At 51.9% G+C, this 23,777-nt stretch overlaps 1 protein-coding gene across 1 annotated transcript in view; it reads left to right on the top strand.

Moving 5' to 3' along the window:
- The window catches only part of TLL2 (tolloid like 2), a 114,983-nt gene extending 91,623 nt beyond the window's left edge, over positions 1-23,360 (top strand). The window contains exons 11-21 of the mRNA XM_039230278.1: positions 1,043-1,159; positions 2,172-2,317; positions 2,604-2,799; positions 10,225-10,350; positions 11,077-11,237; positions 11,837-12,017; positions 13,914-14,039; positions 16,271-16,398; positions 18,610-18,823; positions 21,127-21,377; positions 23,116-23,360. Coding sequence (XP_039086209.1) covers positions 1,043-1,159; positions 2,172-2,317; positions 2,604-2,799; positions 10,225-10,350; positions 11,077-11,237; positions 11,837-12,017; positions 13,914-14,039; positions 16,271-16,398; positions 18,610-18,823; positions 21,127-21,377; positions 23,116-23,250 — 1,781 coding nt within the window. The 3' untranslated portion in view covers positions 23,251-23,360. The remainder of the gene's footprint in view (positions 1-1,042; positions 1,160-2,171; positions 2,318-2,603; positions 2,800-10,224; positions 10,351-11,076; positions 11,238-11,836; positions 12,018-13,913; positions 14,040-16,270; positions 16,399-18,609; positions 18,824-21,126; positions 21,378-23,115) is intronic.
- Positions 23,361-23,777: the final 417 nt, after the last annotated feature.

Here is a 23,777-nt window from a genome sequence, read left to right as displayed (position 1 = left end):
GTGCCAAGGCGTGATGGCAGGGGAGGCAACATTGCCATCCCAGCCGGCATTGCTGGGGGTCCTCATGCCTGTCTGGTCTCCAGTCCTCTATCTGAGCAAAGAATCCTAAGTGGCTGCCGTGCCTCCCTCTCATCTCAACTCCAGGCCAGTTCAGATTGGTGTCAAGTGCACATCTCCCTAGAAGTCGTTCAGTGGGTGATGTCCTGTGGCTCCCCGCATCCTCTGGACTATGGGAAGGTCACTCCCATACCCCTTTACCTGAAGAACTCTGCATGCCTGTCTCTTAGCCTGATGTCTGGAGGAGCCATGTACCCACTCCTGTTCTGACTCCCAGTGGGACATGGGGATCATATCACCCTGCCAGGCTCTGCCCAGGGACTGGGGGCACAGCCCCGTCCTTCTCCCAGACCCTTAAACCCACTTGGGGTCTCTATCATCCTTTTCCATCAAAGGTCTTAGCTCAGGGTAGGACCGGGCACAGGGTCCTTCTAGAGCATCCCTGGTGCCCTGTCCAGTCCCCTCTGCCCCTGGTCCCTTGCTCATCTCCTCCAGGAATCTTTCTAAGCCTGCAAGGATGGAAACAGGGGCTCTTACACATTGTGTGTTCTTCCAAGTCTTTGTAATTGTGACCGGGCTTGGGAAGTTTAAAAGCCAAGATTGAATTTTTTTTTGTCATATGTTCTCTGGTGTCCATTCTCTGAAGCAGAGGAAAGCAGAATGGCTTCCCCAAAGCATGCTGCCCCCAAAGAAGGGCATATATGTAGTGGGGGACACCAGGGGAGGAAAGAAGCATCACTACTGCTGACCACTACCCCACTTCCTGGGGATGCCCCGCTTGGCAGAGAAGGGGGTGCCGGAGCTACGCTCCGGCTGCTTTGGTGGATGGGGGTCTGACATTCCCTTGAAGTCAGCCTGAATCGCCACAGCTAAGGTTATTGCTCGCCTTGAGCCACATGTGGAGAAATGTGGCTTCCTCTCTGCCTGTGAGGAGTTTCTTCTTGCTGTGTGCGCATGGCCTGACCCATCTCCCTCCACTTCCCAGGCAGGTTTTGTGGTGATAGAGTCCCGGAGCCCCTCACGTCCACGGACAGCCGGCTCTGGGTGGAGTTCCGGAGCAGCAGCAGTGTCTTGGGCAAGGGTTTCTTCGCCGTGTATGAAGGTTTGTTCCAGACGACAGAAGCCCCCTGGGTGGCTCTTGATACCCTCTGACCCTCCCATGCAGCCCGCTGTGTCCCTCTTGCACCTGGACACACGTGGCAGCTGCGAGAGCCGTGAGGGGAGGGACAACCACCGCGGGGGCTGGGCTGAGGAATCTGCACTGTCCCCTTCCTCCACATTCTGGAAGCAGAGAGGCCAGCTGTGCTTACTTCAAGGCAGGTGTTGCCCACCTGTCACCACCTGCTGCACGCCATTCCAGTGCCACTGGGGAGCGAGTCCCGGGTGCAGAGCCCTGAGGAAATGAAAGTAGCCTCCGAATAGCTGTGTGAGCCTGAGCAGAGAACCTGACTTCTCTGGGTCTCTGTTTATTTCATTTATAAAAAGACTTTGGATAATATCAGGATATTTACAACTACATTTCCTGAAAGGGCCTCTGAGGCCACCCTGGTGGTTGAGTTGAGGGAACACATAGGTCTGGGCTCTAGGCAGCTGCCACCAGGGCGTTTCTGCTTCAGTTTGTCCCACATATTGGGTAAATTGTAATTTTACAGATGCCAAAATTTTGTTTTTTATAAAAGAACATGTGTGTGTGTGCACATGCATGCATGTGCGGGCGCCTTCACACCGGCAGTCCCCTACCCTTTACATTAGAATCCCTTGGATAATTCAAACATCACAGCTGCTTGGAGCACACTCCCCTCGCCCCCAGACATACTTGCATCAGAACTTCTGAGGATATGGCCCCTGCTTGCACAGCTCGAAAAATGTCCCAGGTGATTTTGATGCACAGAAAAGGTGGAGAACCTCTGCCTTGCATGGTTATTTTCTTTATATGAAAAAAATTCAGAGTTGCAAACATGAAATTGTGCCTTTCCGGAGGCGCGGTCTTGGTTGGATGGAAAGGAAGAGGTTGCCAAGTGGAGCCACCTAGTGGTGATAAGTGGCCATGAATTTCCTTCCTAAAGGTCTGACCAAGGACCCCGTTCCTTCTCTTCCCAACTCTCTTTCTAAAGCTACATGTGGGGGAGACATTAACAAAGATGCTGGTCAGATTCAATCACCCAACTACCCTGATGACTACAGACCTTCCAAGGAATGTGTTTGGAGGATTACAGTTTCGGAAGGGTTTCACGTGGGGCTTACCTTCCAAGCTTTTGAGGTGAGTCCTGCTCAGGTTTTCTTCCCCACGGTGAAGTAAACCCAGGCTGCCTTCAGAAAGGACGTGGAGACAATGTCAAAGCCTGGGTGGATGGAGGGGAGTAAAAGTCTGAGGAGGGGATCCCAGGATGTAGAATTGCTCTTCCCTATTTATCATCTTAGTCTACACAGCTTGGTTCACCCTGGACTAGATTGTTGAGAGTGTTATTTCGGTTCCCTTCTTGCATAAAAACCCTTAAAGCCAGACCATCCATCTCTGTCCACATCACCTCTGTCTCTCTGTTTAGATTGAAAGGCACGACAGCTGTGCATACGACTACCTGGAAATCCGCGATGGCCCCACGGAAGAGAGCGCCCTGATTGGCCATTTTTGTGGCTACGAGAAGCCGGAAGACGTGAAATCAAGCTCCAACAGAATGTGGATGAAGTTTGTGTCCGATGGCTCTATCAATAAAGCGGGCTTTGCAGCCAATTTTTTCAAGGGTATGAATTAGCAGTTTGTTTCCATTTTTAGTCACAGGAAGAGGTATTGCCCTCCTGGCTTAAGAATCACAAAACCCATATGGAACCTTAGCATCAAACCACGCTCCCTGAAGGGAGAAGGCGGTGACCCATATTCGAGCTGCCTCTAACAAAGTCCGCCAGGGACTCAGGAGCAGGCGCAGCCTTGGTGTGGAAATTAGATTTAGTAAGTTTACAAGGTCAACTTAGTGAACCTTGGAGAAACTGCGCATTGATAAGAATAAATATTTATGTAGTCACTCTCATTAACTGAGCACCTACAGTGTGTCAGGAACTGTGCAAGGTACTTGGTTTACATGATGTCATTGAGCAACCCTTGGAGTTGGGTTTGGATCACGTTTGGTTAGAGTCGAGAAGGGTTGCTTGAGGTCACTCATGGTTAAGTGGAAGATCAAGAATCCAAGTGCAGTCTGACCCCTAAACCCAAACTCTTTCTACAGCGTTATTTTACATTACCTGGTATGGGCCAGAGAGGCAGCTGAGGCACCACCCACAGCCTACAAGTCTACCCTCAAGTGGGCAGGGGTGGGGAGGAGAGTGAGGGAGTGGTGCTCAGGGAACAAACTCCCACTTCGTCGTCTTAGGGATCTGCTGCGTTGCCGCATCTTCATGAGAGGGGACCTGGAATGGCATGGGAAGACCAGCATGCCTGGCCCCAGCAGAACGGGCTTCTTGGACTCCTTTGTGTGGGCAGCTCTTCCTCCTCTGCTCTCAGGGCCCTGGAAGCTCCTCAGACCACACTCTCAAAGGGAAGCATGGCTATTCCCCAGCACATTGTGATCGGCGCCCTGTAGCACACCAGCAGCCACTGACTGGTGTTATCTAATCCACACCTGCGGTCCCTTGATTAGTGGCAACACTCACGTCCAGTAGGAAGCTGCCTTCCTCTCCTGCCCTCCTCTCCAAGCACTCCTGGCTGTGCTGGTCCAGAAATCCTCGTTCCTTTCTTACTCCCACTCTCCCCATCTGCCCCCTCTTTAGCCCTTTCTCCCAGATTCTGTGTAAGTGGATGGGTGTCAGAAGAACCCATTTCAAGCCATGTCCCCCTGAGCAGGCAGCTCTTTCTCCTTTACTGAGAGTTCAGTTTCGTTCTGTGTAAAACAAGGGGAAGAAACCAGCCCCTTTTACCTGAAGCCCCAACAAAATAATGGCCGTTGAGATACTCCACAAGCTGGAAAGTGCCGCACAGATATGTAGGATTCCTCTCCTTTGGTCTTGAGGCATCTGCAAGAGCAAAACCCAAGCAGAAACAGAACGAGAATCGTAATGCTTTGAATAATTGGAGGGAAAATGTAATCAATTCTTTCCCAAGTGAAAAACCCAGGCCACAGCAAGTGTCATTCAAATGCAGGTCAAGCTTGTGGTTCGGATGCTTGGAAATTCACAGTCAGTGCCCAACCCGGCCCCAGACTGCATGTGACTTAGCAGCAGCAACCTTCACTGGGTGGCCTTAAGCAAGTTACACCACCTCTCTGAACCCCAGATCTTCCACTTCTACAGATGTGTTCTTGCAGAGCTGACGGGGAAAATGAAACAGTGTAAGCGAATGCACATGGTGTAATGTTTAGTTCCATGAACTGCCTTTGCTAAAGAAGGAGTCTTGGAGGTGGTTATTTTCCTCTCTGGCAAAAATGACCTGACCGTGTCTTCTTGCTGTGGCCAGGTATCATTCTCTTGTTGCTGCTGCAACAAATTACCACAAACCTGGTATCCTAAAACAACACAAATTTATCATCTTGTAGTTCCTGAGGTCAGATTTCCTTGCCTTTTCCAGCTTCTAGAGGAGATCCCTGCATTTCTAGGTTCAGGTGCCCCTCCTTCGAGCCAGCGCTGGCCAGTTGGGTCTTTCTCCTACCATCAGACCTCTGCTTTCACTGTCACATCTCTTCTTCTGACCCTGACTCTCCTCCTCCCTCTTTCAGTAATAGGGACCCATGTGGCTACACTGGGTCCATTCAGATAACCCGGGACAAGCTCCTATTTCAAGAGCATTAATTTAATCACGTTCCCAAAGTTCTTTTTGCCAAGTAAGGTAACAGATTCACAGGTTCCAGGAACAGGGACGTGGACAGCTTCGGGAGGCCTTATTTTACTTACGCCATGTCACGAATGATTACGCGGATTTATTCTACCCCTGTCCTTCTCTTCCTCTGACTTCCACCCTGAGCTCTGTGAATTGGGGGTTGGGGGTTGGGGAGTCGGTAACCCATGACCCGCCCACACCTCATTCCTGGTTCTGCTGCTAATCAGTGAGGCATGTTTTTGAGAGGACCAGCTAAAGCTGGATTTACCAAAAAAAGAGGAAGGGATGCCCAGTTAAATCTGAATGTCAGATAAAGAATGATCCTTTAGCATAGGCATATCCCAAATGGTGCATACCTTGCTGAGAAATGGTAAGAGATGTTCATCTCAAGTTCAAAGGTAGTTGAGCATCCTGCATTTTTTGTGGCAACTCCCCTGGAGATGCCAGTCAGCACAGTGGAAGGGGGTGCTTCCTTCTGTGATGCTGCACTGGTTTGTAGGGGACCGAGCCGGCTCGCTCTCAGTACCCATGCTAACCAGCTCCATTTGCTGGTTAGAAAATGCCATCTTCTCCCTCTTCCACGGTTAGCCATCATTCAGCACCCATCAAGCCATGTGTCCGGTGCTGTGCTGGGGGCTGGGGACACAGGGGAAAGCACAGTTGTCCTCAGGAGCTCAAGGTGGTGAAAGAGAACTGCAGGCAAATGGTGATAACATGGCCCTGGACGTGTGGACCTCGGAGGCCCCTAGCCTAGGGGCGGGGCCGCATCACCCAGCCTCACACTTCAAGGGCATTTCTCTTCTCAGCTTACAAACATCTTTTTAGATGCCCAGGAAGGTGTTAACTGAGGCCCGTCTACACTGACTTAATGCATAGGCCCGGCTGGACATCTTGATGTCAGTAAGCTGAACCCAAAAATGGGTGGAAACCTCAGAATGCCTCTTGGAGGGGAAAGAAAAGGCTCTAATGAGTGTGTGCCAGAAACCGCATGAGATAGCTCGCTTTATCTTCAGAACAACCCTTGGTAGGCATTATTTTTGCCCTATTTTGAAACTGAGGAAACTGAAATTGCAGCCTGGCAGAGCCAGAACAGACCCTGGGTCTGTGGGTCCCCAATGAGTCCCTCCCACTACAGAGAGCTGCCAGTGCAGGCAAGGCAGGTGAGGGGCTTGAATTTCTCATTCGTGATCTGACGCCTGTCGCCTTTCTGCCCCCTGGATACCATGGGAATATGGGAAAGAGGGTCTTGGAGTTAGCGTCCAAGGTTCAGCTTTTCATCCCGCCTTCACTCCTTACTAGGTAGGTGTCTGCTCTCAGGCAGGTCAGTTTTCCTTTCTGAGACTGGATCGCACCTGCTTTGTTCTCCACTGTTTCCCCGGTGCCTGGCCCACACTCAGCTCAATAAATACTCACCAGACAGGGAATGAATAGATGAAGGAATAATGAGGCTCAGAGTCCTCATTTGTGGATTGAGCTTCCTGCTGCTTTCCCTGCCTGTTTTTCGGGGTTCCCAGGAAAAAGAATGAGGCGAGACCACAGTCTAGAGTGGTGCTGCCCAACAGAAATAGGAGGCAAGTCACAAAAATGAGCCACATGTGTCATCTTAAGCTGTCTAGCATCAACCTTGTCCCTCGCTTCACCCCCTCCCCAAAAAGGAAACAGGTAGAATTATTTGAATATATTTTATTTAACCCGATAGATCGGTTACCATCATTTACCATCACATACAATACTATCATTTTAATATGTACTTTATATATACAAAATTAAAGAAATATTTTTGGGGTTTTTTTTTTTCCACACTGCCTTGGAAACCCAGTGTCTTTTTACACTCACAGCACACTCGAATTCAGACTAGCTGCATTTCAAGTGTTCAATAGCCACACAGGCTGGTGGCGACCACATCGGTCAGTGCAGGTCTGGAGACTGGACACAGCCAGGCTTCTTCTACCTGGCCTTTTTCCAGAGAAGCCATCCGTAGGAAGTCCCGGGAACACAGTGCCCAGTGCGTGTGCCGGGACTCCTCCAGTGAAAGAAACTGGAAGGTTAACGACAAAGTCCATGCAGAGAAGTTGGACCAAGCCAAAGAAGCTCTTGCCTTGGCACCAGTTGGCAGGAGGCTCTGCCCAGAGCCGAGTTGGCACATGGTGCTGACCAGGGTGCCAGTTGGCCTCTGCATCCCTCTCCTGGTGCCAGATGGCAGTCCCTCTCTGAGCCCGCTGGCCTGGCAGCAGGCCGAGCTCGTCTCCGCTTACTTTGGGAGATGGCAGCAACGTTTGAAGGTTGGCAGAGCCATTTTGGTCCCACACTCCTCACAGAAAGACTATGATTCCCACCTTGACCCCCACACTCCTCTGTTCCATGGCCAATGGACCACCATGGGGTGTTGATGAGGGGGATGGCTTCCTTCAGGTGCTTCTTCAAAAGTTTAGGGATGTGCCCTGCCTTCTCTCTCGTTGAGTCTCTCTGAAACAATTGTTGGCATCCTACCTGAGCCATCTAATAATCTGAGCATAGAATGGTTCCTTCTTCACTACTACCACTTGAAGAAGGCAAAGAAGAGAGAACTACTACTCTATATGGCTGAGCCTTGCCTAGTTCAGCTTTTTTTTTTCCTACCCACCCCACACTCTCCCAGATTTTTGTGGGAGGCTTGGCTCTTGACCACGGTAGTCCAGAGCAAGCATGAACTTGTGGGCTTAGAACAGATGCTGCTTCATCATGGCGTGGAGGTGGTCCCAAGGACACCCAGGATCCCACCGAGAGTGGGGCCCCTGGTACACTTCCACGCCATCCACCCAAGTTGGAATGGGGTTGAAAACGGCCAAACATCCCACTGCTTTGGCTGGAGGGAGCTCACATGTAACCCTGTATCTTTCACCTGGGTCCAACAAACATCCTACACTTCTAGTCCCTGGAGGAACTATATTCCTGTTGCCTTCAGCCCAAATCCAATCTGCCAGCCTCTCTCCCTCCACATGGTTAAGATGGCACCAGGAGACTTGTTCATCTGTGGTCTTCCCTTTCTTGCCGATGCCAAACGTGTGTCCTGCCCATAGCCATAGCGTCTTCTGGCATCAGAATCTCCAGATCACCCCCCAACTTGGTCCTGTGTTTATCTTGGTCCATTTTGATGGGCTTTTCCCATTATTTTTTTCTGCCCTCTCCCCGAACCCATCTGCCGGTTTCTTGACTCTGCTGTGCTGCCTTCCTGCCCATTTCTTCTTCCATCCCTGGCCCATCTTTGACACATTGTCCTTCTTTCTGTTCCTGCTTTTCTCACTCCCCTCCTCAGGCTGGCACTGTGCTCTCACCTGATTCAGGTGTGCCCAGGTAACTTTAACCTTTCCACTGCCCTTATCATCATGTCTGTACACCCACTGGGATTTCAAAAGCAATCTTGCTGTTGTCTCTAGGGAGAGCTACTCTGTATCGGAGGTCTGTCTGCTGGGTTCTTTACATGCTTCCTTTTCAACCCCCACAACCCTAAAAGCAGGTACTATTCTCATTTTAAAACAGGAGGAACACTCAGAGAGGTTAAATCACACAATTTGTTGGGGTAAGATTCAGTGGTGGATCCAATCGAGGTCTTACTCTAGAATAGGCTCACTCTAGAACACTGGACTCTTTCCATTTCTCCTTATCATTGATTCTCTTCCCATACTTTCTAGCAAATGTCAAAGAAAGTACTTTGCCTTTTGTAAAGGAGTAAGTAGTTGCCAGATGGTTACTATTTTAGCATACTTAATGCTTACATTTATTTGAGCCCATGGACAACTTCAAACCCCTGTTAGAGCATGTCTCCTAGACCCAGTCCGCCTCATGACCAGCTTACTTAAGCTTGGGCTGAGCCCAACAAGGCATCGCTCTTAGAATTGCCTAAGTTTATTGCCCACTATGTGGAATGATGGGATATTCACGTGCTATTGTTTAACCAGTGAAGATGGAGCAGATAGATGAGTGTTTTGTTCATCATGGACAAGGAAGATGGAAGGAAATGGGTCTATTTGACTCAGAAAAGGGCAGCTCAGAGGGACACATCACGGCTGAAGGGTTTGCGTGTTCTGCAGAACCCATGGGTTGGAAGTTGCCAGGAGCCAGAGTTTTGATGATTCAAATCCCAAAGGATAAGAAATACTTTTGGAAAGCAGTGAGAGTCCTATCTCTGGGTGATTTCAAGCAGGACCTGCAAAGCCATCTATAAGAAATGTTATGGAAAGGATCACTGCCTGAGGGCAGTACTGGGGGGGGGGTGTCTTCTCAGGACTTTACCAACTCTAAGATGTCCTGATGTCTATCATTTTATGTATAATGTGGTCTTTGGCGATTTTGTGGACAACCCTGTGCTTGCTCTCTTCCTACCTTCCGTGGTGTTAGGAGCCGACACCACCCCCAGCCTTCCTCCCTCCTAGACTGGGCTTGTTCAGCTTTGTTTTGTTTTGGAAGGTGCCTCAGTGTCTTGCTGCACCTTCTCTGGGCTGCCTGGCTCAGGCCACAATCTCCCCCTCTCCAGGATGGATGCGCCACAGCTTGGCAACGGAAAATCGGGAGTTTTTCCTTTTATTTCTGATCCTCTTCTTGGCGATGCCCATGGCCTGGGTTTCTCTTTTCTCCAGTGATGCACAGGCTGACATTTCCGGGCAGATTGTCCAATGATTCTGTGTTCCTCTTCAGGACGGCTCTCCTGGCATCCTGCTTGCTGTTATTTAATTGCCCCAAACATATCACTAGACACTCGTCCGTGCTGAATCCCATCTGACTCCCCCGTAACTCAGTCTCACTGTGCTGCCCCCTGCGGTTTCTCCCGGGTGTGTTGGCTAACCCAAGAGCTTGGCGTTTTCTGTCACCTTGAAGATCTCCCTGTGCATACCTCTTCCGATTATTTATAAGATGCTAAATCACAGGTTCTGGTTCTATTTCTAGAAAATTCTTTCATATCTTCATCTAGAAATGTGTCCTTTTGTTCTTACCCTCCTCGTAGTCTCCCTGAGTAGTTCCATACTTGGGGGGAACCCCAATTCCATGGCATTAAACCTGCTTAAGTCTTTGGTGTGGAACCTTTGAGATTTAAAATCAAATCACTCTGTATTCCCTGACTGAACCGTTTGAAGAATAAAATCATCCAGGCTTGACCTCCCCCAGAGGGGCCCTCCTGGCTTAACAAGTTACTCTTGTGTCCTCGGGCCTTGGCTACGGCTGCTGCCAGTTTCTGAGACATGGATGTGAGTCTTCCTGGGAGGTGGTCACCAGCCATTCCTGTTCTTAGAGGTCCTTTGCCGGGGGCCCTGGGATGTGGAAAGGGATGGGGAACAGACCAAGCAGCTTTGCTGTGATTTAGCCGGGGTCCCCTTCCTCTCTAACAGAGGTGGATGAGTGTTCCTGGCCAGATCGTGGAGGGTGTGAGCAGCGCTGCGTGAACACTCTGGGCAGCTACAGGTGCGCGTGCGACCCCGGATACGAGCTGGCTGCCGATAAGAAGATGTGTGAAGGTTGGTGTCGGAACCGCCAAGCTAGGATGACACGGGATAGGGTACAAGCCTTAGGAGACGTGGGGGAGGAGGTGGGGCAGCCGGCTGGCTGTGAGGCGACATGATCTGTGGTGGGTGATGTCCCTGGCTCTCTCGGAGGGAAAAATAACTCCACAAAGTCACACTGGGCGAGGGCTGCCCAAATGACAAGAACTCCGCCCTAGACACAGAATGGTTTATTTTCTTCTGTGACCGTGAAACCTTCACATGATTCTTCAGATAAAAAATAAAAGCAAAGAAAAACCATGAGCAGTTGGGTGGGACTCAGGTAATAGCTCATATCATTCATTCTATTTCTACCTACCTGGTGTTCCATTTTCCCTGCTCACCTGCCTGTGCTGCTTGTAAGCCAGGTAAAGTGCGTAGCTCGGTACAAACGTTCCTAAGTCTCCTTTGGTCCAAGTCTTGCGTAGTCCCAGCTATGCCACTGAGTGACAGGTGCGCACACATGCATTGTCATCATCTTACGAAGTGGCGAAGACTTGTCTGCAGCCTCATCCCTCCAAATCCCCAGTTGAAGCAGACTAGAAGAAAGGCCCCTGGATTAATCACTTCAGATCGTCAAACTTTTTCTTTTTCTTTTTTTTTTTTTTAATTAAAGAACAGCAGGCTTATTGCTGCTTGGGGGAAATCGCAGTCACTTGGAACTAAAACCAAATGAATCTTGCTTCTGTTTCTCCCGTGCAGCGGCCTGTGGCGGTTTTATTACCAAGCTGAACGGAACCATCACCAGCCCTGGGTGGCCGAAGGAGTACCCCACAAACAAAAACTGCGTCTGGCAGGTGGTGGCCCCTGCTGAGTACCGGATCTCCCTCCAGTTTGAAGTGTTTGAACTGGAAGGCAATGATGTACGCTTGTGCGCTCTAACTGATTGTGCGGGGATGCGGCTCGGGGCCCGGCGGCCAGGGAGGTAGCTGCTACCGTTACGCGAAACTGGCGGGGCAGAATCGGGGGAGTGTTTGGTGTAGCGCTTGCAGCTGTGCATCATCCACGGATACAGTGCCGTGGTCCTCTTTGTCCCTGACAAACCCAAGGAGAATCAGGACCAGAGTGGAGGAGACAGGTCTTGGGGTAGGAGATGGTCAAGACAAGTATGTCCCCTGGGGTAGGAGTCTGGGGGTGAGGGTCCTGCCGAGGGGAACGAGCGGGCTGAGATGCAGCTGGGGACCAGGATGGTATGAACTGCCCGTCCCCTCCCTTGGGCAGTGGTCATGGGCCAGGCCCAGGCCCAGGTAGAGCCCTCCAGCCAGAGAGCTAGTCACGAGAGCCCCATGTCTACACGCTGGGCCAGAGGGACCCCAGTAAGAGCTGAGAGGACCCTCCCCACTGGACACGGCTGACCCGCCTGGCCCCTAGGCAGGCTGCAGTGTCAGGAAGGAGGTCCTGCACTGAGGCTGGGGCGGGGCCGCGGGAGGACCGGGCGGCTCCCCGTGGCGCTCCGTTGCAGGTCTGTAAGTACGACTTTGTGGAGGTGCGCAGCGGCCTGTCCCCCGACGCCAGGCTGCACGGCAAGTTCTGCGGCTCCGAGATGCCCGAGGTCATCACCTCCCAGAGCAACAACATGCGTGTGGAGTTCAAGTCAGACAACACGGTCTCCAAACGCGGCTTCAGGGCCCACTTCTTCTCAGGTGTGCGGGCTTGGGAGCCGGGTCCCAGGCCCGGGGGGACACGGTTCTATAGGCACTCAGCCTCTGCGCGTCTGCCCATCCCCTCTCTGCCCTCTGCTCTTGCCCTCAGCCTTGAGGTAGTGTGCCTGGATCAGGGTGGGTTTTTTTTGGGGGGGGGGTGGGGTTGGTGGTTATATTATTACAGGGCTGTCATAACAAACAGCCACAAAGTGGGCAGCTTGAAGCCACAGAGATCCCTCCCAGTCCCCAAGGCCAGAAATCTGTAGTCAAGGTGTGAGCAGGGCTGTGCTGCCTCTAAAAGCCTTCCTGGCCTCTTCCTAACTTATGGTCCCAGTGCCTAAGTGTTCAATGGGCTTCATCGCTCTATTCTTTAAGGATTCTTAGCTGTCCTCAGGAAACGAAAACACAAAGTGTTCGGTGACACACTGCAGTAGGTATGAGGAAGGCAGGGAGGCACCACTGACCCCCGGAGATAACCCGGTGCTGGGGGCCGGGGCGGAGGCCGGTCCTCGGTTACTGCAGGAAGAAGCTGGCCGTGGGGAGCTGCTTGCAGTGCCGGCCTGAGCCACAAGAACCACCGCGATAACAACAGCTAGTGCTTGAGTTCATGCATAATAAATAATCGCTGACACTCACCCTGGGCTGGATGCTATTCTAAAGTGCTTTCACTGTACTCATTCATTTCCTCTTCCCAACAACCCTATGGGGTGAGGACACCAGTCCTGGCTCCCCTTTACAGGTGAGGCAACTGAAGCACCAAGGTCAAGGACTGCCCAAGGTCACAACAGCTGGGAGTGGTGGTGCAGGATGGGCACTGAGCCGTCTGGTCTGTGGCTGCACACGTACCTTCTTTGCAGGCAGGAGGTGGTATGGAGTTGGGGAGGAGGAGCCAAGGCCTCTGGGTCACACAGGCTGCTTGCTCACTGAGCACCTTGGGCATGTTAGCATTCTCAGCCTCAGTTTCCTTACATCTAAATGGGGGCATGGGCGCCTGCCTCCTAAGGTTATATGAGAACAAACTCAGATACTATATAGAAAGTGTTTTGGAGGGGCGCATGGGTGGCTCAGTCAGTTAAGTGTCCGACTTCGGCTCAGGTCATGATCTAACAGTTTGTGAGTTTGAGTCCTGTGTCGCGGGCTCTGTGCTGACAGCTGAGAGCCTGGAACCTGCTTCAGATTCTGTGTCTCCCTGTCTATCCTTCCCCTGCTGTGCTCTCTCTCTCTCTCTCTCTCTCTCAAAAATAAATAAACATTAAAAAGTGCTTGGGAAGTACCCATCAAATACATATTCAGCACATGGTAGTTATTTTATTATTGTTAGTATTGTTAATATTAGCCTATCCTTTTTTTTTTTTTTTTTTTTTATTTCTAGGAGAGAGAGAGAGAGACAGTGTGAGCAGGGGAGGGTCAGAGAGAGAGGGAGTCACAGACTGAAACAGGCTCCAGGCTCTGAGCTGGCAGTCAGCACAGAGCCCGACGCGGGGCTCGAACCCACGAACCGTGAGATCATGACCTAAGCGAAAGTCGGACGCTTAACCGACTAAGCCACCCAGGCGCCCCAATATTAGCCTATCCTTTAAGGAGTTCACTGTCTTGGTAGGAAGCAGGGGTAAAGAATATATATACATATATACACATAGATAACACACGTGTATATACATGCATATATATATACACATATATACAGGTATATATCATTAAAGTGCTTAAGAGCACAGGGAATTCCATGTATACCAGAGCCAGGTATTATCTAACAGATGCTTCCCCCTCCCACCCTAGGAAGGGGATAATCAAAATCAGGGAAATCCGGGAGGCTTCCCGATGGAGGCCACTTCTGAGCAGAGTCCCGAGGTGGGAGGGACATTCCCCTTTAGGAGAGTCTGTTGGTCTCCTCAGACAAAGACGAGTGTGCCAAGGACAACGGCGGGTGCCAGCACGAGTGCGTCAACACGTCCGGGAGCTACCTGTGCCGGTGTAGAAACGGGTACCGGCTTCACGAGAACGGGCACGCCTGTAAAGAAGGTAAGACCGGAGCGCAGCTGGGGGCGCGGCTGCCCTGGCCGCCAGGGCGTGCATGTGTGCGAGCGTGAGAGCCAGCGGTCCTTCAGCGTCTGCCTTCCCTCCTCCTTGACCTCCTGCCGAGGGTGATTTTCTCCAGCCTCCTCCAGGAGGCTTGCAGGGCCCGTGGGGGCCTTCCTGAAGTTATCGCAAAGTGGTTACACCCCTAGGCTCCAGAATCAGACTATCTAGGTTTAAATCCTGGCTCTGCTACTTCCTGCCTATGTGACTTTGGGCAAGTTACTTAACATCTCTGAACTTCAAGAGACTAAACATCCCTCCTTCTTAAAGGTGTATGGGGATTAAATGAAGGCATGCCTAGAAAGCATTTCAGACTGTCTGGCACCCACGAAGCACTTGAAATGTTAGTATCAGCCATCTATGACATGAGAGCAGTTGCCACGTGCAGGCCTAATAATACAATGAGTTGGAAAACAATTGCTCCCTGCTCCGCTTACTACTCAGAGATCGGGGCCAGATGCCTTTGAATGTCCAGTCATTCTGGAAAGAGCCTCCTTCTGTTTTCACCATGCCTGTGAAGGGAGTGTAAGCATCTCTGATGAGCACGCAGGCCTCTAGGCCTTTGGCCCCAGCACAGGGCCCCGCAGAGGGCGTCAGGGGGAAGGAAGGTGTGAAGACTGTCCCAGAGGGGAGGCTGGGAGGTTTGCGGGCCCACAGAGTCCCAGCAGGTCCGCCTGGCACGTTCCAGGAGGAGCTAAGACAGCTTCAGAGGCACGGTCCCTGCCACCCTCCAAACCCCGCCCTGTGACACAGACCTGGGTTGGTTGGGAGACTGGTAGGAAGAACTTGGAAGGAGCCATCATTCTGGAACTTAGAAGTCTTTGTCAGAATCCTGTGAGGTGGGCCTGGGGGGCCCACAGCTTCCCTCCTGTGGTGTGGGGGAGGCCGGGAGGGGCTGAACCCCACTAAGGCCGCACCAGCTGAACAGTGGCTGCCTTCCTATGGGTCCCCCCAGGGCGTGGGGTGGGGGTGGGTGGCAGCAGATGTCCCAGAAGCTGAGTCCATGTCCCTATTGGCATTTGGGCTCTGTGTGGCTGCAGAGTGGAGGTGGCAATGAGCAGAAACCCCTCGCGGCAGCTGCTGCCTGACCCCTTCCCCCTTCCCCTCAACTGCCCCCCTCCAGCACCTGTCTTGCCAGCAGGGCGGCACTGGTTTTCTATGCAGAGGTGGTACACGCTCCCTCTATTTCCTAACCATTCACAGCACAGGCAGGCTTGCGTTCAAGTCCCGGCCCAGCCCTCCGCAGCAAGTCACTCACCCTCTGTCAAGTTGTTTTCTCATTTGGAGGTGAGAAGGAACCCAGATGAGAGAATGGATTCAAAGTGCTTGGCGTGGTACCCAGCATAGAGGAGACACATCCCAAGTGTCGACCGAAGTGCTACACACTGAGCAAGTCGTGGGGCCTGTCTTTGCTAATAGCACCATAACCAGGGCAACATCTGTAGTCTCCAAATGAAACTACTTTGAAAATCCGAAAGAAGTACAGGCTGAAGGCATAGTGATGGGGGCACCTGGGTGGCTCAGTTGGTTAAGCATCCAACTTCGGCTCAGGTCATGATCTCACAGTTTGTGGGTTCAAGCCCCACATCAGGCTCTGTGCTGACAGCTCAGAGCCTGGAGCCTGGTTCGGATTCTGTGTCTCCCCACCTCTCTCTACCCCTCCCACACTTAGGCTCTGTCTCTCAAAAAAATAAACATTAAAAACTTTTTTAAAAACCCAGAAGGCATAGTGATGAAGACCTCAGTTGGCACTTGCTAAACCTTTTACATGTATCATCTCATTTAATCCACATATACCCCTACGAAGCTGGCACCCCTCTTATAAAAAAGGACACCAAGGCTTAGGAAGTGCCCAAAGTCCCACAGCTTGAAGGGGACTTTTGACCCCAGTGCCTGTGGTCTCAACCACCAACTACCATATTTCCAATGATAACCACAATCTGAATGGTGATACTGTGAAAGATGAACTCTCTGAGCCCAAAGGCAGGTGGCAAAACCAAATAAATCATCAAATCTCTAGCCAAGGGACATTTGATTCGGACTGACCCTGCACCCACTTTTGATAATGACCACGTGACAAATAAGAATGAGAGAGGGAGACTCCCCCAGAGGACCTCCGGTGCTGCCCACAAATGAACTGCTTCTCTCTGCCTGTGTCCCCCCATCACCCCCAGCTGGCTGTGCGCACAAGATCAGCAGTGCAGAGGGGACCCTGGCGAGCCCCAACTGGCCTGACAAATACCCCAGTCGGAGGGAGTGTACCTGGAACATCTCTTCAACCGCGGGCCACAGGGTGAAACTCGTGAGTCATTTTCATAGTTTAAGGACAACACGGACTTCGGTTTCAGATGCTCACGGCTGTGAGTCTCTGTGCTGCCACTTCCCAGCTCTGAGACTTTGGAAAGTTGCTCAGCATTTCCAGAACTCAGTTTCATTATCTGGAAAATGGGGATGCTTAATGAAACCCCCTTGTGCTGTGCAGATTAAGAGAGGACACACACACGCAGCTCTCAGAACAGGGCGGCGGTGAGAAAGGCCCTCTAAAGGGCATCTGCTCACAGGGGGCACCCCACGTACATGGTTGCCCATGGGGGAAGGGCGGCGGCCTTCCTGGGTGTCAAGAACAGTCTTGAATCTGGGTGAGGGTGAATTAGGGTGCATTAGAGGAAAGCAGTCCTTCCCCAACGCTGCCTTCTGCTGGAGAAGGTTCACAAAAGCATTCATCTCCACTGCAGGTGGGAGAATGGTGCCCCCTGGGGGTAGGAACGTGCAGCCTGCACAACTGGAAGCCACACTTCTAAGGGCCACAAGATTTTAGCAGTTGCCAAACGTCTCTTCTTTACAGTGCTAAGGAACTAAAGCAACTGATCACAGAGGCCAGATTTAGGCCAAATCTCAAATTTATAAGACGTTTATACGTGCATATGTTAGAAAGAAAGAAAGAGAGAGAGAGGGAGAAAGAAAGAGAGAAAGAAAGAAAGAAAGAAAGAAAGAAAGAAAGAAAGAAAGAAAGAAAGAAAGAAAGAGAGAGAGAGAGAGAAGGAAGGAAGGAAGGAAGAAACTTCCTTGAGAACTTCCTTGGGAAGTGCATGGTGGATATATTGATTATGCTCTATCTTTTTGCTACCAGAAAATGTGAGTTGAATACTCACCACAAAGCTGGTGTTTCACTGTATGGGGACTGCAACAAGGGGTCCCATGGGTGTCCCTCCCATTGCATCACCCACCCTGATGCCGCTGGTCCCCCCTCCTTCTCTTGCCCACTGTCTCTATACCACTCTCGACCCAGCTCCCTTTCTATAAGGTGTGAAGGGCTTTGCCCATTTCTGTTGTGTTTGTCATTCCCAGAAAGCCCACACTGCTAATGAGCTCTCTCCATCTCCATCCCTGTCCTGTCTCTCTGGCAACTTTCTTACGAATTCAGACCCTCCTTAACTCCCACTAATGTCCTCTCTTCCTGCTCTGTCATTTGGCTCAAGCCTTCATCTAACACTGTCCCCTCTCACTTTGTCCCGTCTCCCTGGCAGCCATGAGCAAGCCGTAAGGCATTCAGCTGCCCAGTCCCTGGTGCATGGCCTAGAAATGAGGGGCTCCCCTGGCCAGCTTTGGGGGGCAGTCTTCAGGGGGCAGGGAGGAGTGTGGGCTGGAGTCGGGCTGGCTGGGGCTCAGGTCCAGCTCTGCCCTCTTCTGGGTCTGTGAGTCTAGGCAAGATACTTTTTCCAAGACTCAGTTTCCCCTTCTGCACATTGGGTATAATACTAGCTCTTCCCTCATAGCATCATTGGGATTAAGTGAGAAAATGCTCGTGAACATTTGGCACAAGACTCTGCATGGGAAAAACCCTCCTGGAGCGCCAGCCACTCAGAGGGTGCAGATGCGGAGTGGTGTGCACTTCATCCAGCCTCGTCCGTGTCATTCATACTCAGGGATCACACAGTGTAGTGCAGAGGTTAAAGGCAGGGGCTCTGCAGCTAGACCTCCTGGTCATGGCCCAGCTCTACCACTGGGTGACCTTGGGCAAGTCACCTGGCTTCTCTGTGCCTCAATTTCCTCATCTGTAAAGTGGGGATTGTAGTTGTAGACACAGCACAGGGCCGTGAGGATTATATGAGGTTATGTTTGTAAAGCGCTTAAAACAGCTCCTGGCCCGAGTGAGCCCTTGGCCATTGCTGCTGTCATATTAAATGAGGAGGAGCTTTGTGACGTGACGGAAGGAGCGGGGATGACACAATTATCTCAGATCTTGGAGCCCGGCCAGCTCACCCGCAAGTGCTCATAGCCTCAGTCGCTCATGTAACTGCCTCATGGGATTGCTTGGGGACCAGCAGGGGGCCCGAGTTGAGACTCTTGCTATAGAAGCCGCTGTCATCACTTGGGCACCATGCCCCCTACAGGGCTGGTGGGGGTGGACGAGGGTGCTGCCACCCCCCACCCTCTCCCAGCCCCCAGGAGGCGGCCCCTCCCCAGCAGAGTGCCAGGCCCCGGCCTCACTCTCCACTCTTCCGTTCCCCAGACATTTAATGAGTTTGAGATCGAGCAGCACCAAGAATGTGCGTACGACCACCTGGAGCTCTACGACGGGCCTGACAGCCTGGCGCCCATCCTTGGCCGCTTCTGTGGCAGCAAGAAACCAGACCCCGTGGTGGCCTCGGGCAGCAGCCTGTTCCTCAGGTTTTACTCGGATGCCTCTGTGCAGAGAAAAGGCTTCCAGGCAGTGCATGGCACAGGTACGTGAGCGCGGATGCCCAGCTGCCCACTGCTGCCCACGGACACGAGAGACAGATAGTGATGGTGGCGGGGAAGGATCCGCCTTCCGTACTGACTCCTGGGAGGTAGGGGGCGGGGCGTGTGATCAAATGTCCCTTCAAAAATGAAACGTGGGAAACCATGAGGGGAAGGGTAGTTTTCTTTAAATATCCTTAATCGACAGCGTTGGAAGTGGGCAACCCCTTTGTCGGTGCCACGTTTCTTTCCTCCCTCCCTTCCTCCCATCCTCTTCAAAATGTATGTGTAACTTGGCTGGTCTGTGAAATCCGGAAGTCTTGGAGCGAGCTCAGGGGTGAGGAGCAGCCCTTTCAACCTCTAAGGACCAGTTCTGGAAAATGGAAAATGGTTCTATTACCCATTATTGTTCCTCCACTTAAAATGTAAATAGCTTTATTTGGTCCTTTGGAGGTAAATGTATCTGCGTATAACTAACACATAAATAGAAGAATGTCAGTAAGAAAATGGGCTCTGCTCTTTAGCCGTTAAAATACTACTCACAGAAACAACTCTGGCTCTCCGATCGCAGTATCAGACTGTGGCCCTTTGGCAAGGTGGTGGCTGCCCGCGGCCCACTTGGAGTCTGAGCTCATGATCCTGGGACCCTGTGAGCTGTAACAGCCCCCCACCCCACCCAGCTTATTTTCAGAGCCAGAAAATAGGTATCAGGCAAAACAAAATGACACCCAGCACCCTTAGGTGGTTTAGCTCACCCGCCTAGAAAACACTTTGGCATCTGCAGACCCTCTTTGAAGGTCTTAGCTTCCCCTAGAGAAGACTAAAAGCCACTGGCCTCCCTCTAGGGAAGGTTAAAAGCCACCCTCTTGTCCCTACCGACAAAGTAGGTCAGGGTCCCAGCAGGAAATGAATCCTTATTTGTGGAGAATTTAAAAAGGGACTGATTACAAAGGGGCGGGCAGGGTGTGGGGACACCACAAGGAGCAGTGCAGTAGCCAGGACTGGGAACTCCATGGGGGGGCAGGGGGTGCTACCCCCAGGCCCTGATGCCAGAGGAGGGAGAATGAAAGCAGAGTACTGCCCCCCCCCCCGCCCCCAGCTGTGCCCTTTGGTTGAATAACACAACCTGCGGTGAGCAGGTAGGGAGGGAGCCCGGGACTAACCACCCTGACCTCTCTCCTCCCTCCTCTCACCTGCTGGTGCTCCCCACGGCTCCCCCTGGGCTCTCCATGGCTGAACCCAGCCCAGAAGGCCAGGCCACGTCGTGCACCTAGAGGTCAGCCTCCGGGGGCCCGGAACAGGTGGGGAAGAATGGAGAGGGGATCTGGCGAGGTGGATAGAAGGCATCCTGCCCTGCCCTGCACCCATTTCATCTCCACCCATGTCACATCTCAGGGACTCGAAATTTCCAGAGACAGTTCAGATCTGGAGGAAACTCTAAACAAGAGCACACGGAGGGTTAAGAGTTGGCTGTCTGTCAGGACTGGGGCCAGCTGGGCCTGGGAGTGTTACCAGACCTTCCAGCAGCCGCGCCACGGGGAGCTGGTGCTTTCTAACCTCTGCCCACTCTCATGTATCCATTTATATGACGTGGTCTCCAGTGGCCTAGACAAGATAGTGTGGGACCCGGCCAACCAGAGTTACCATCCTAGTTTAAAACCCAGAAGCCAATGCTACAGAATACAAGCCCAAAGTATGCAGCCCAGCTCACCTGTGACCACCTCCCCCCACCCCTCCCCGCGCCAGGGAGCCTCAAAGTCCCCTGTAGTCTGCGCTGTCAGTTGCATGAGCAAGTCAGTCCAGAGCTGAGGTTTCTAGGTTTGCGAGCTCACCTGCAGTTCTGATGTGCTTTTGGTGCCCTCTGTTGGCAACAGTTACAAATTACAGTAAGTACGTGGGGTTCGCGAGCCCTTCTCAGGCGCTTCTAGCACCTCCCGGTCAGTAAGTGGTAAAGATCCTGCTAGCCAGCTTTTTCTCAGTAGCATGCTCGGGTATTTCTGGAGGCCTTATATGGCCCAACCTGGGAACACCGGACCTTGGCTGGTAAGGACCACTCTGGTCCTCCCCCCCGGCCCCAGTAAGCCCTGAAACTCAGACCATTCGGCCTCTATTTACTCCTCCGTAAAATGGGATGATGAAATTTGCCAGACTTTCCTAAAGGGCCCTGGCAAGGCTTTATAGAGAAAGCTGGCCTGCATGCATGCGGGTGAGAAGGGAGAAAGCCCAGGCTGGGAAGTGGGGTGGGGGTGGGGGGGTGGCACACGGTTCTCGGTGCCACGGAGGCGTGGCGGCTCTCTCTCCGCTCCAGAGTGCGGGGGCAGGCTGAAGGCTGAAGTGCACACGAAAGAGCTGTATTCCCACGCCCAGTTTGGGGACAACAACTACCCGAGCCAGGCCCGCTGTGACTGGGTGATCGTGGCGGAGGACGGCTACGGCGTGGAGCTGATCTTCCGCACCTTCGAGGTGGAGGAGGAGGCTGACTGTGGCTACGACTACATGGAGGCCTACGACGGCTACGACACCACGGCGCCCAGGCTCGGCCGCTTCTGCGGCTCTGGGGTGAGCGCCCCGGCTCGGCCGAGCATGACCATTCAGAGCGTGAGATGCCACGGGCGCTGGGGTCGGGCCCAGCTACCCCTGCCGCTCCTTAGCACCAGCCAGCGGGATACAAACGGGAGAGCAGGCGGAGAGGAGGTGGGGGGAGGTCCGGGACCAGATCACGAGGGCCTCACACCAGTGTCACCTATGTAAGAGCGTTTTCCTTGGGGATTTTCCTAGTATTTTTGCAAAGGGTTCCCTTTCCCCAAATCCTCATTTTTATTTGGCCTTCAGGCTTAAATTGTTTTTTTAACCCTGCTTTTGTATATCCTGTGTTTTCACAGTTCTCTCCCCACCCACCTCCAAACACCCCCAGATATTCTGAATCACTCTTACTGTAAGCAGAGTTATGCTCCAGGTCGTCATCATTTTTCTCCTTACTTCCTTTCTCCTCAGCCTCCTAGTGCCCACAGGGCACGCCTGTTTGGTTTACTATTTCCCCTGCACTTGACACAGGGCCTGGCATGCAGCTGGCGCTCAGAGCAAGTGTGGACCGGCCAGTATAGGGTCTTGGTCACTCTCTGGCTGCACCACACAGGCCCGTCCTCAGAGACAGGGCTGGTTGTACAAGCTTCCTTGCTATTGGCTGAACCTGCAGCAGATCATTTTGGAGTCACTGGCGCTGCTTTTGCTGATCAGAATCTCAAAATGGCATTTGTATGGGTCTCTGAATAATTTCTCATCATCTTCCCTCCCCCTCCCCCAAAAAAGGCTGGTAAAACGTGATGTAACCAATGCCACACCTTTGATAAAGTCTTTCAAACTCTAGGGTCCACATGCAGAGGAAAACCTTGGAGAGTCCTGAGCAGTGAGATGTGCGGGAAGCCCAGTTCGGTCCCATTGTGACCTGGCAGACAGCAGCCTCGGAACCCATTCATTGACCCCTTGGCAAAACCTTTCTAACGAATGTAGAGGCTCCTTCCCATGTTTTGTCCTTGGATGGGACATAGGCTGAATCCTTGGGCTTTGGTGTTTGGTCTGCTGGGAGACACATCACAATGTGACCCTGGAGCTGGCCAAGTGGTGGTGCCTACTTCACAGTCAGACCTGAGCTTGGGTCCTGTCTAGCTGTATAAACTTGAGTTTCAGTTTCCCTAAGTGTAGAGAGAGCACCACCTTATAAAGTTGTTGTAAGGTTTACATATGCGGTAAGATCCAGAAGTGCTTAGAGCAGTTCCTGGCCCACCTGTATCCCTAATAACCAATAGATTCTATATGAGCTGTGCACCTAGGGTTATCTTTTTTTTTTTAATTTTTTTTAATGTTTATGCTTGAGAGAGTGAGAGAGAGACAGAGTGTGAGCAGGGGAGGGGCAAAGAGAGAGGGAAACAGAATCTGAAGCAAGCTCCAGACTCCAAGCTGCCAGCACAGAGCCCGACATGGGGCTCGAACCCACAAACTGTGAGATCATGACCCAAGCCCAAGTTGAACGCTCAACCATTGGGCCACCCAGGCGCCCCTAGGGTTATCTTTTAAAAAGTAGGGCCTGGAGAGCTCTCAGGAGCAGAAGTGGCAATGTTCTCCTTTGAAAAGGAACTTGTTTTGATGCCCTTCAGAGTTGCTAGTGCCAGGGACGCCTCATGGCAGCGTTTGCCTTCCTATGTTTTCATGTAACTTCCATCTCACCCTCCATATTTACAACTCCGACCACAGCCAACTGACCTAAAGTCCCCCTGGTTTTCTGTTGCCCTTCCCTCAGCCACTGGAAGAGATCTACTCTGCAGGAGACTCTCTCATGATTCAGTTCCACACGGATGACACCATCAACAAGAAAGGCTTTCACGCCCGATACACTAGCACCAAGTTCCAGGATGCCCTGCACATGAAGAAGTGATGCGGTGTTCTTGAATGATAGGAACTGAGAATGGTTTTTTTGTAACAATAGCACCTTGTGAATCTGCCCTAAACCGGTATATAGTATTTTTCTCAAAAACTCAAAATCTAGCCTTGGGGGTATATATCTGATGAAGTTTAAACAACAAGGAGGAGGGGAGATGGTTTTTTGATTCTGGCTACAACATTATCTGTCATGGGCTCTTGCAGAAGATGAAGGTTTTGAAGTCACTTACCATTCAAGCTAAGCCTGGTCACACGCATTCTCCTTGTCCCTTACTCCTCTGGGACAAGAGGCCGTCCTTTGGGTTGGTCATTCCTCTATTTCTGGGTGTGTTTCCATAGGTGCCAGGCAGCGTGACTGTGTCCTGAAGACTCGGTCTGTCTTCTGTCTACGCTGAGCAGTGAGGATAAAAGCTTGGCCATGGCTGAGTTGTTTCTCACAGTGTTGGCTGGAGACTTTGGCTTTCTGTCTGCCAGGGACATATCAACCAGGAAACCTGAGAATACAAACTAAAAAAGGATCAC

The sequence above is a fragment of the Hyaena hyaena genome, unplaced genomic scaffold, assembly GCF_003009895.1.
Source record: "Hyaena hyaena isolate Hyena2069 unplaced genomic scaffold, ASM300989v1 scaffold_44, whole genome shotgun sequence".
Taxonomy (NCBI): domain Eukaryota; kingdom Metazoa; phylum Chordata; class Mammalia; order Carnivora; family Hyaenidae; genus Hyaena; species Hyaena hyaena.
This window is presented reverse-complemented; position numbering and strand designations above follow the sequence as displayed.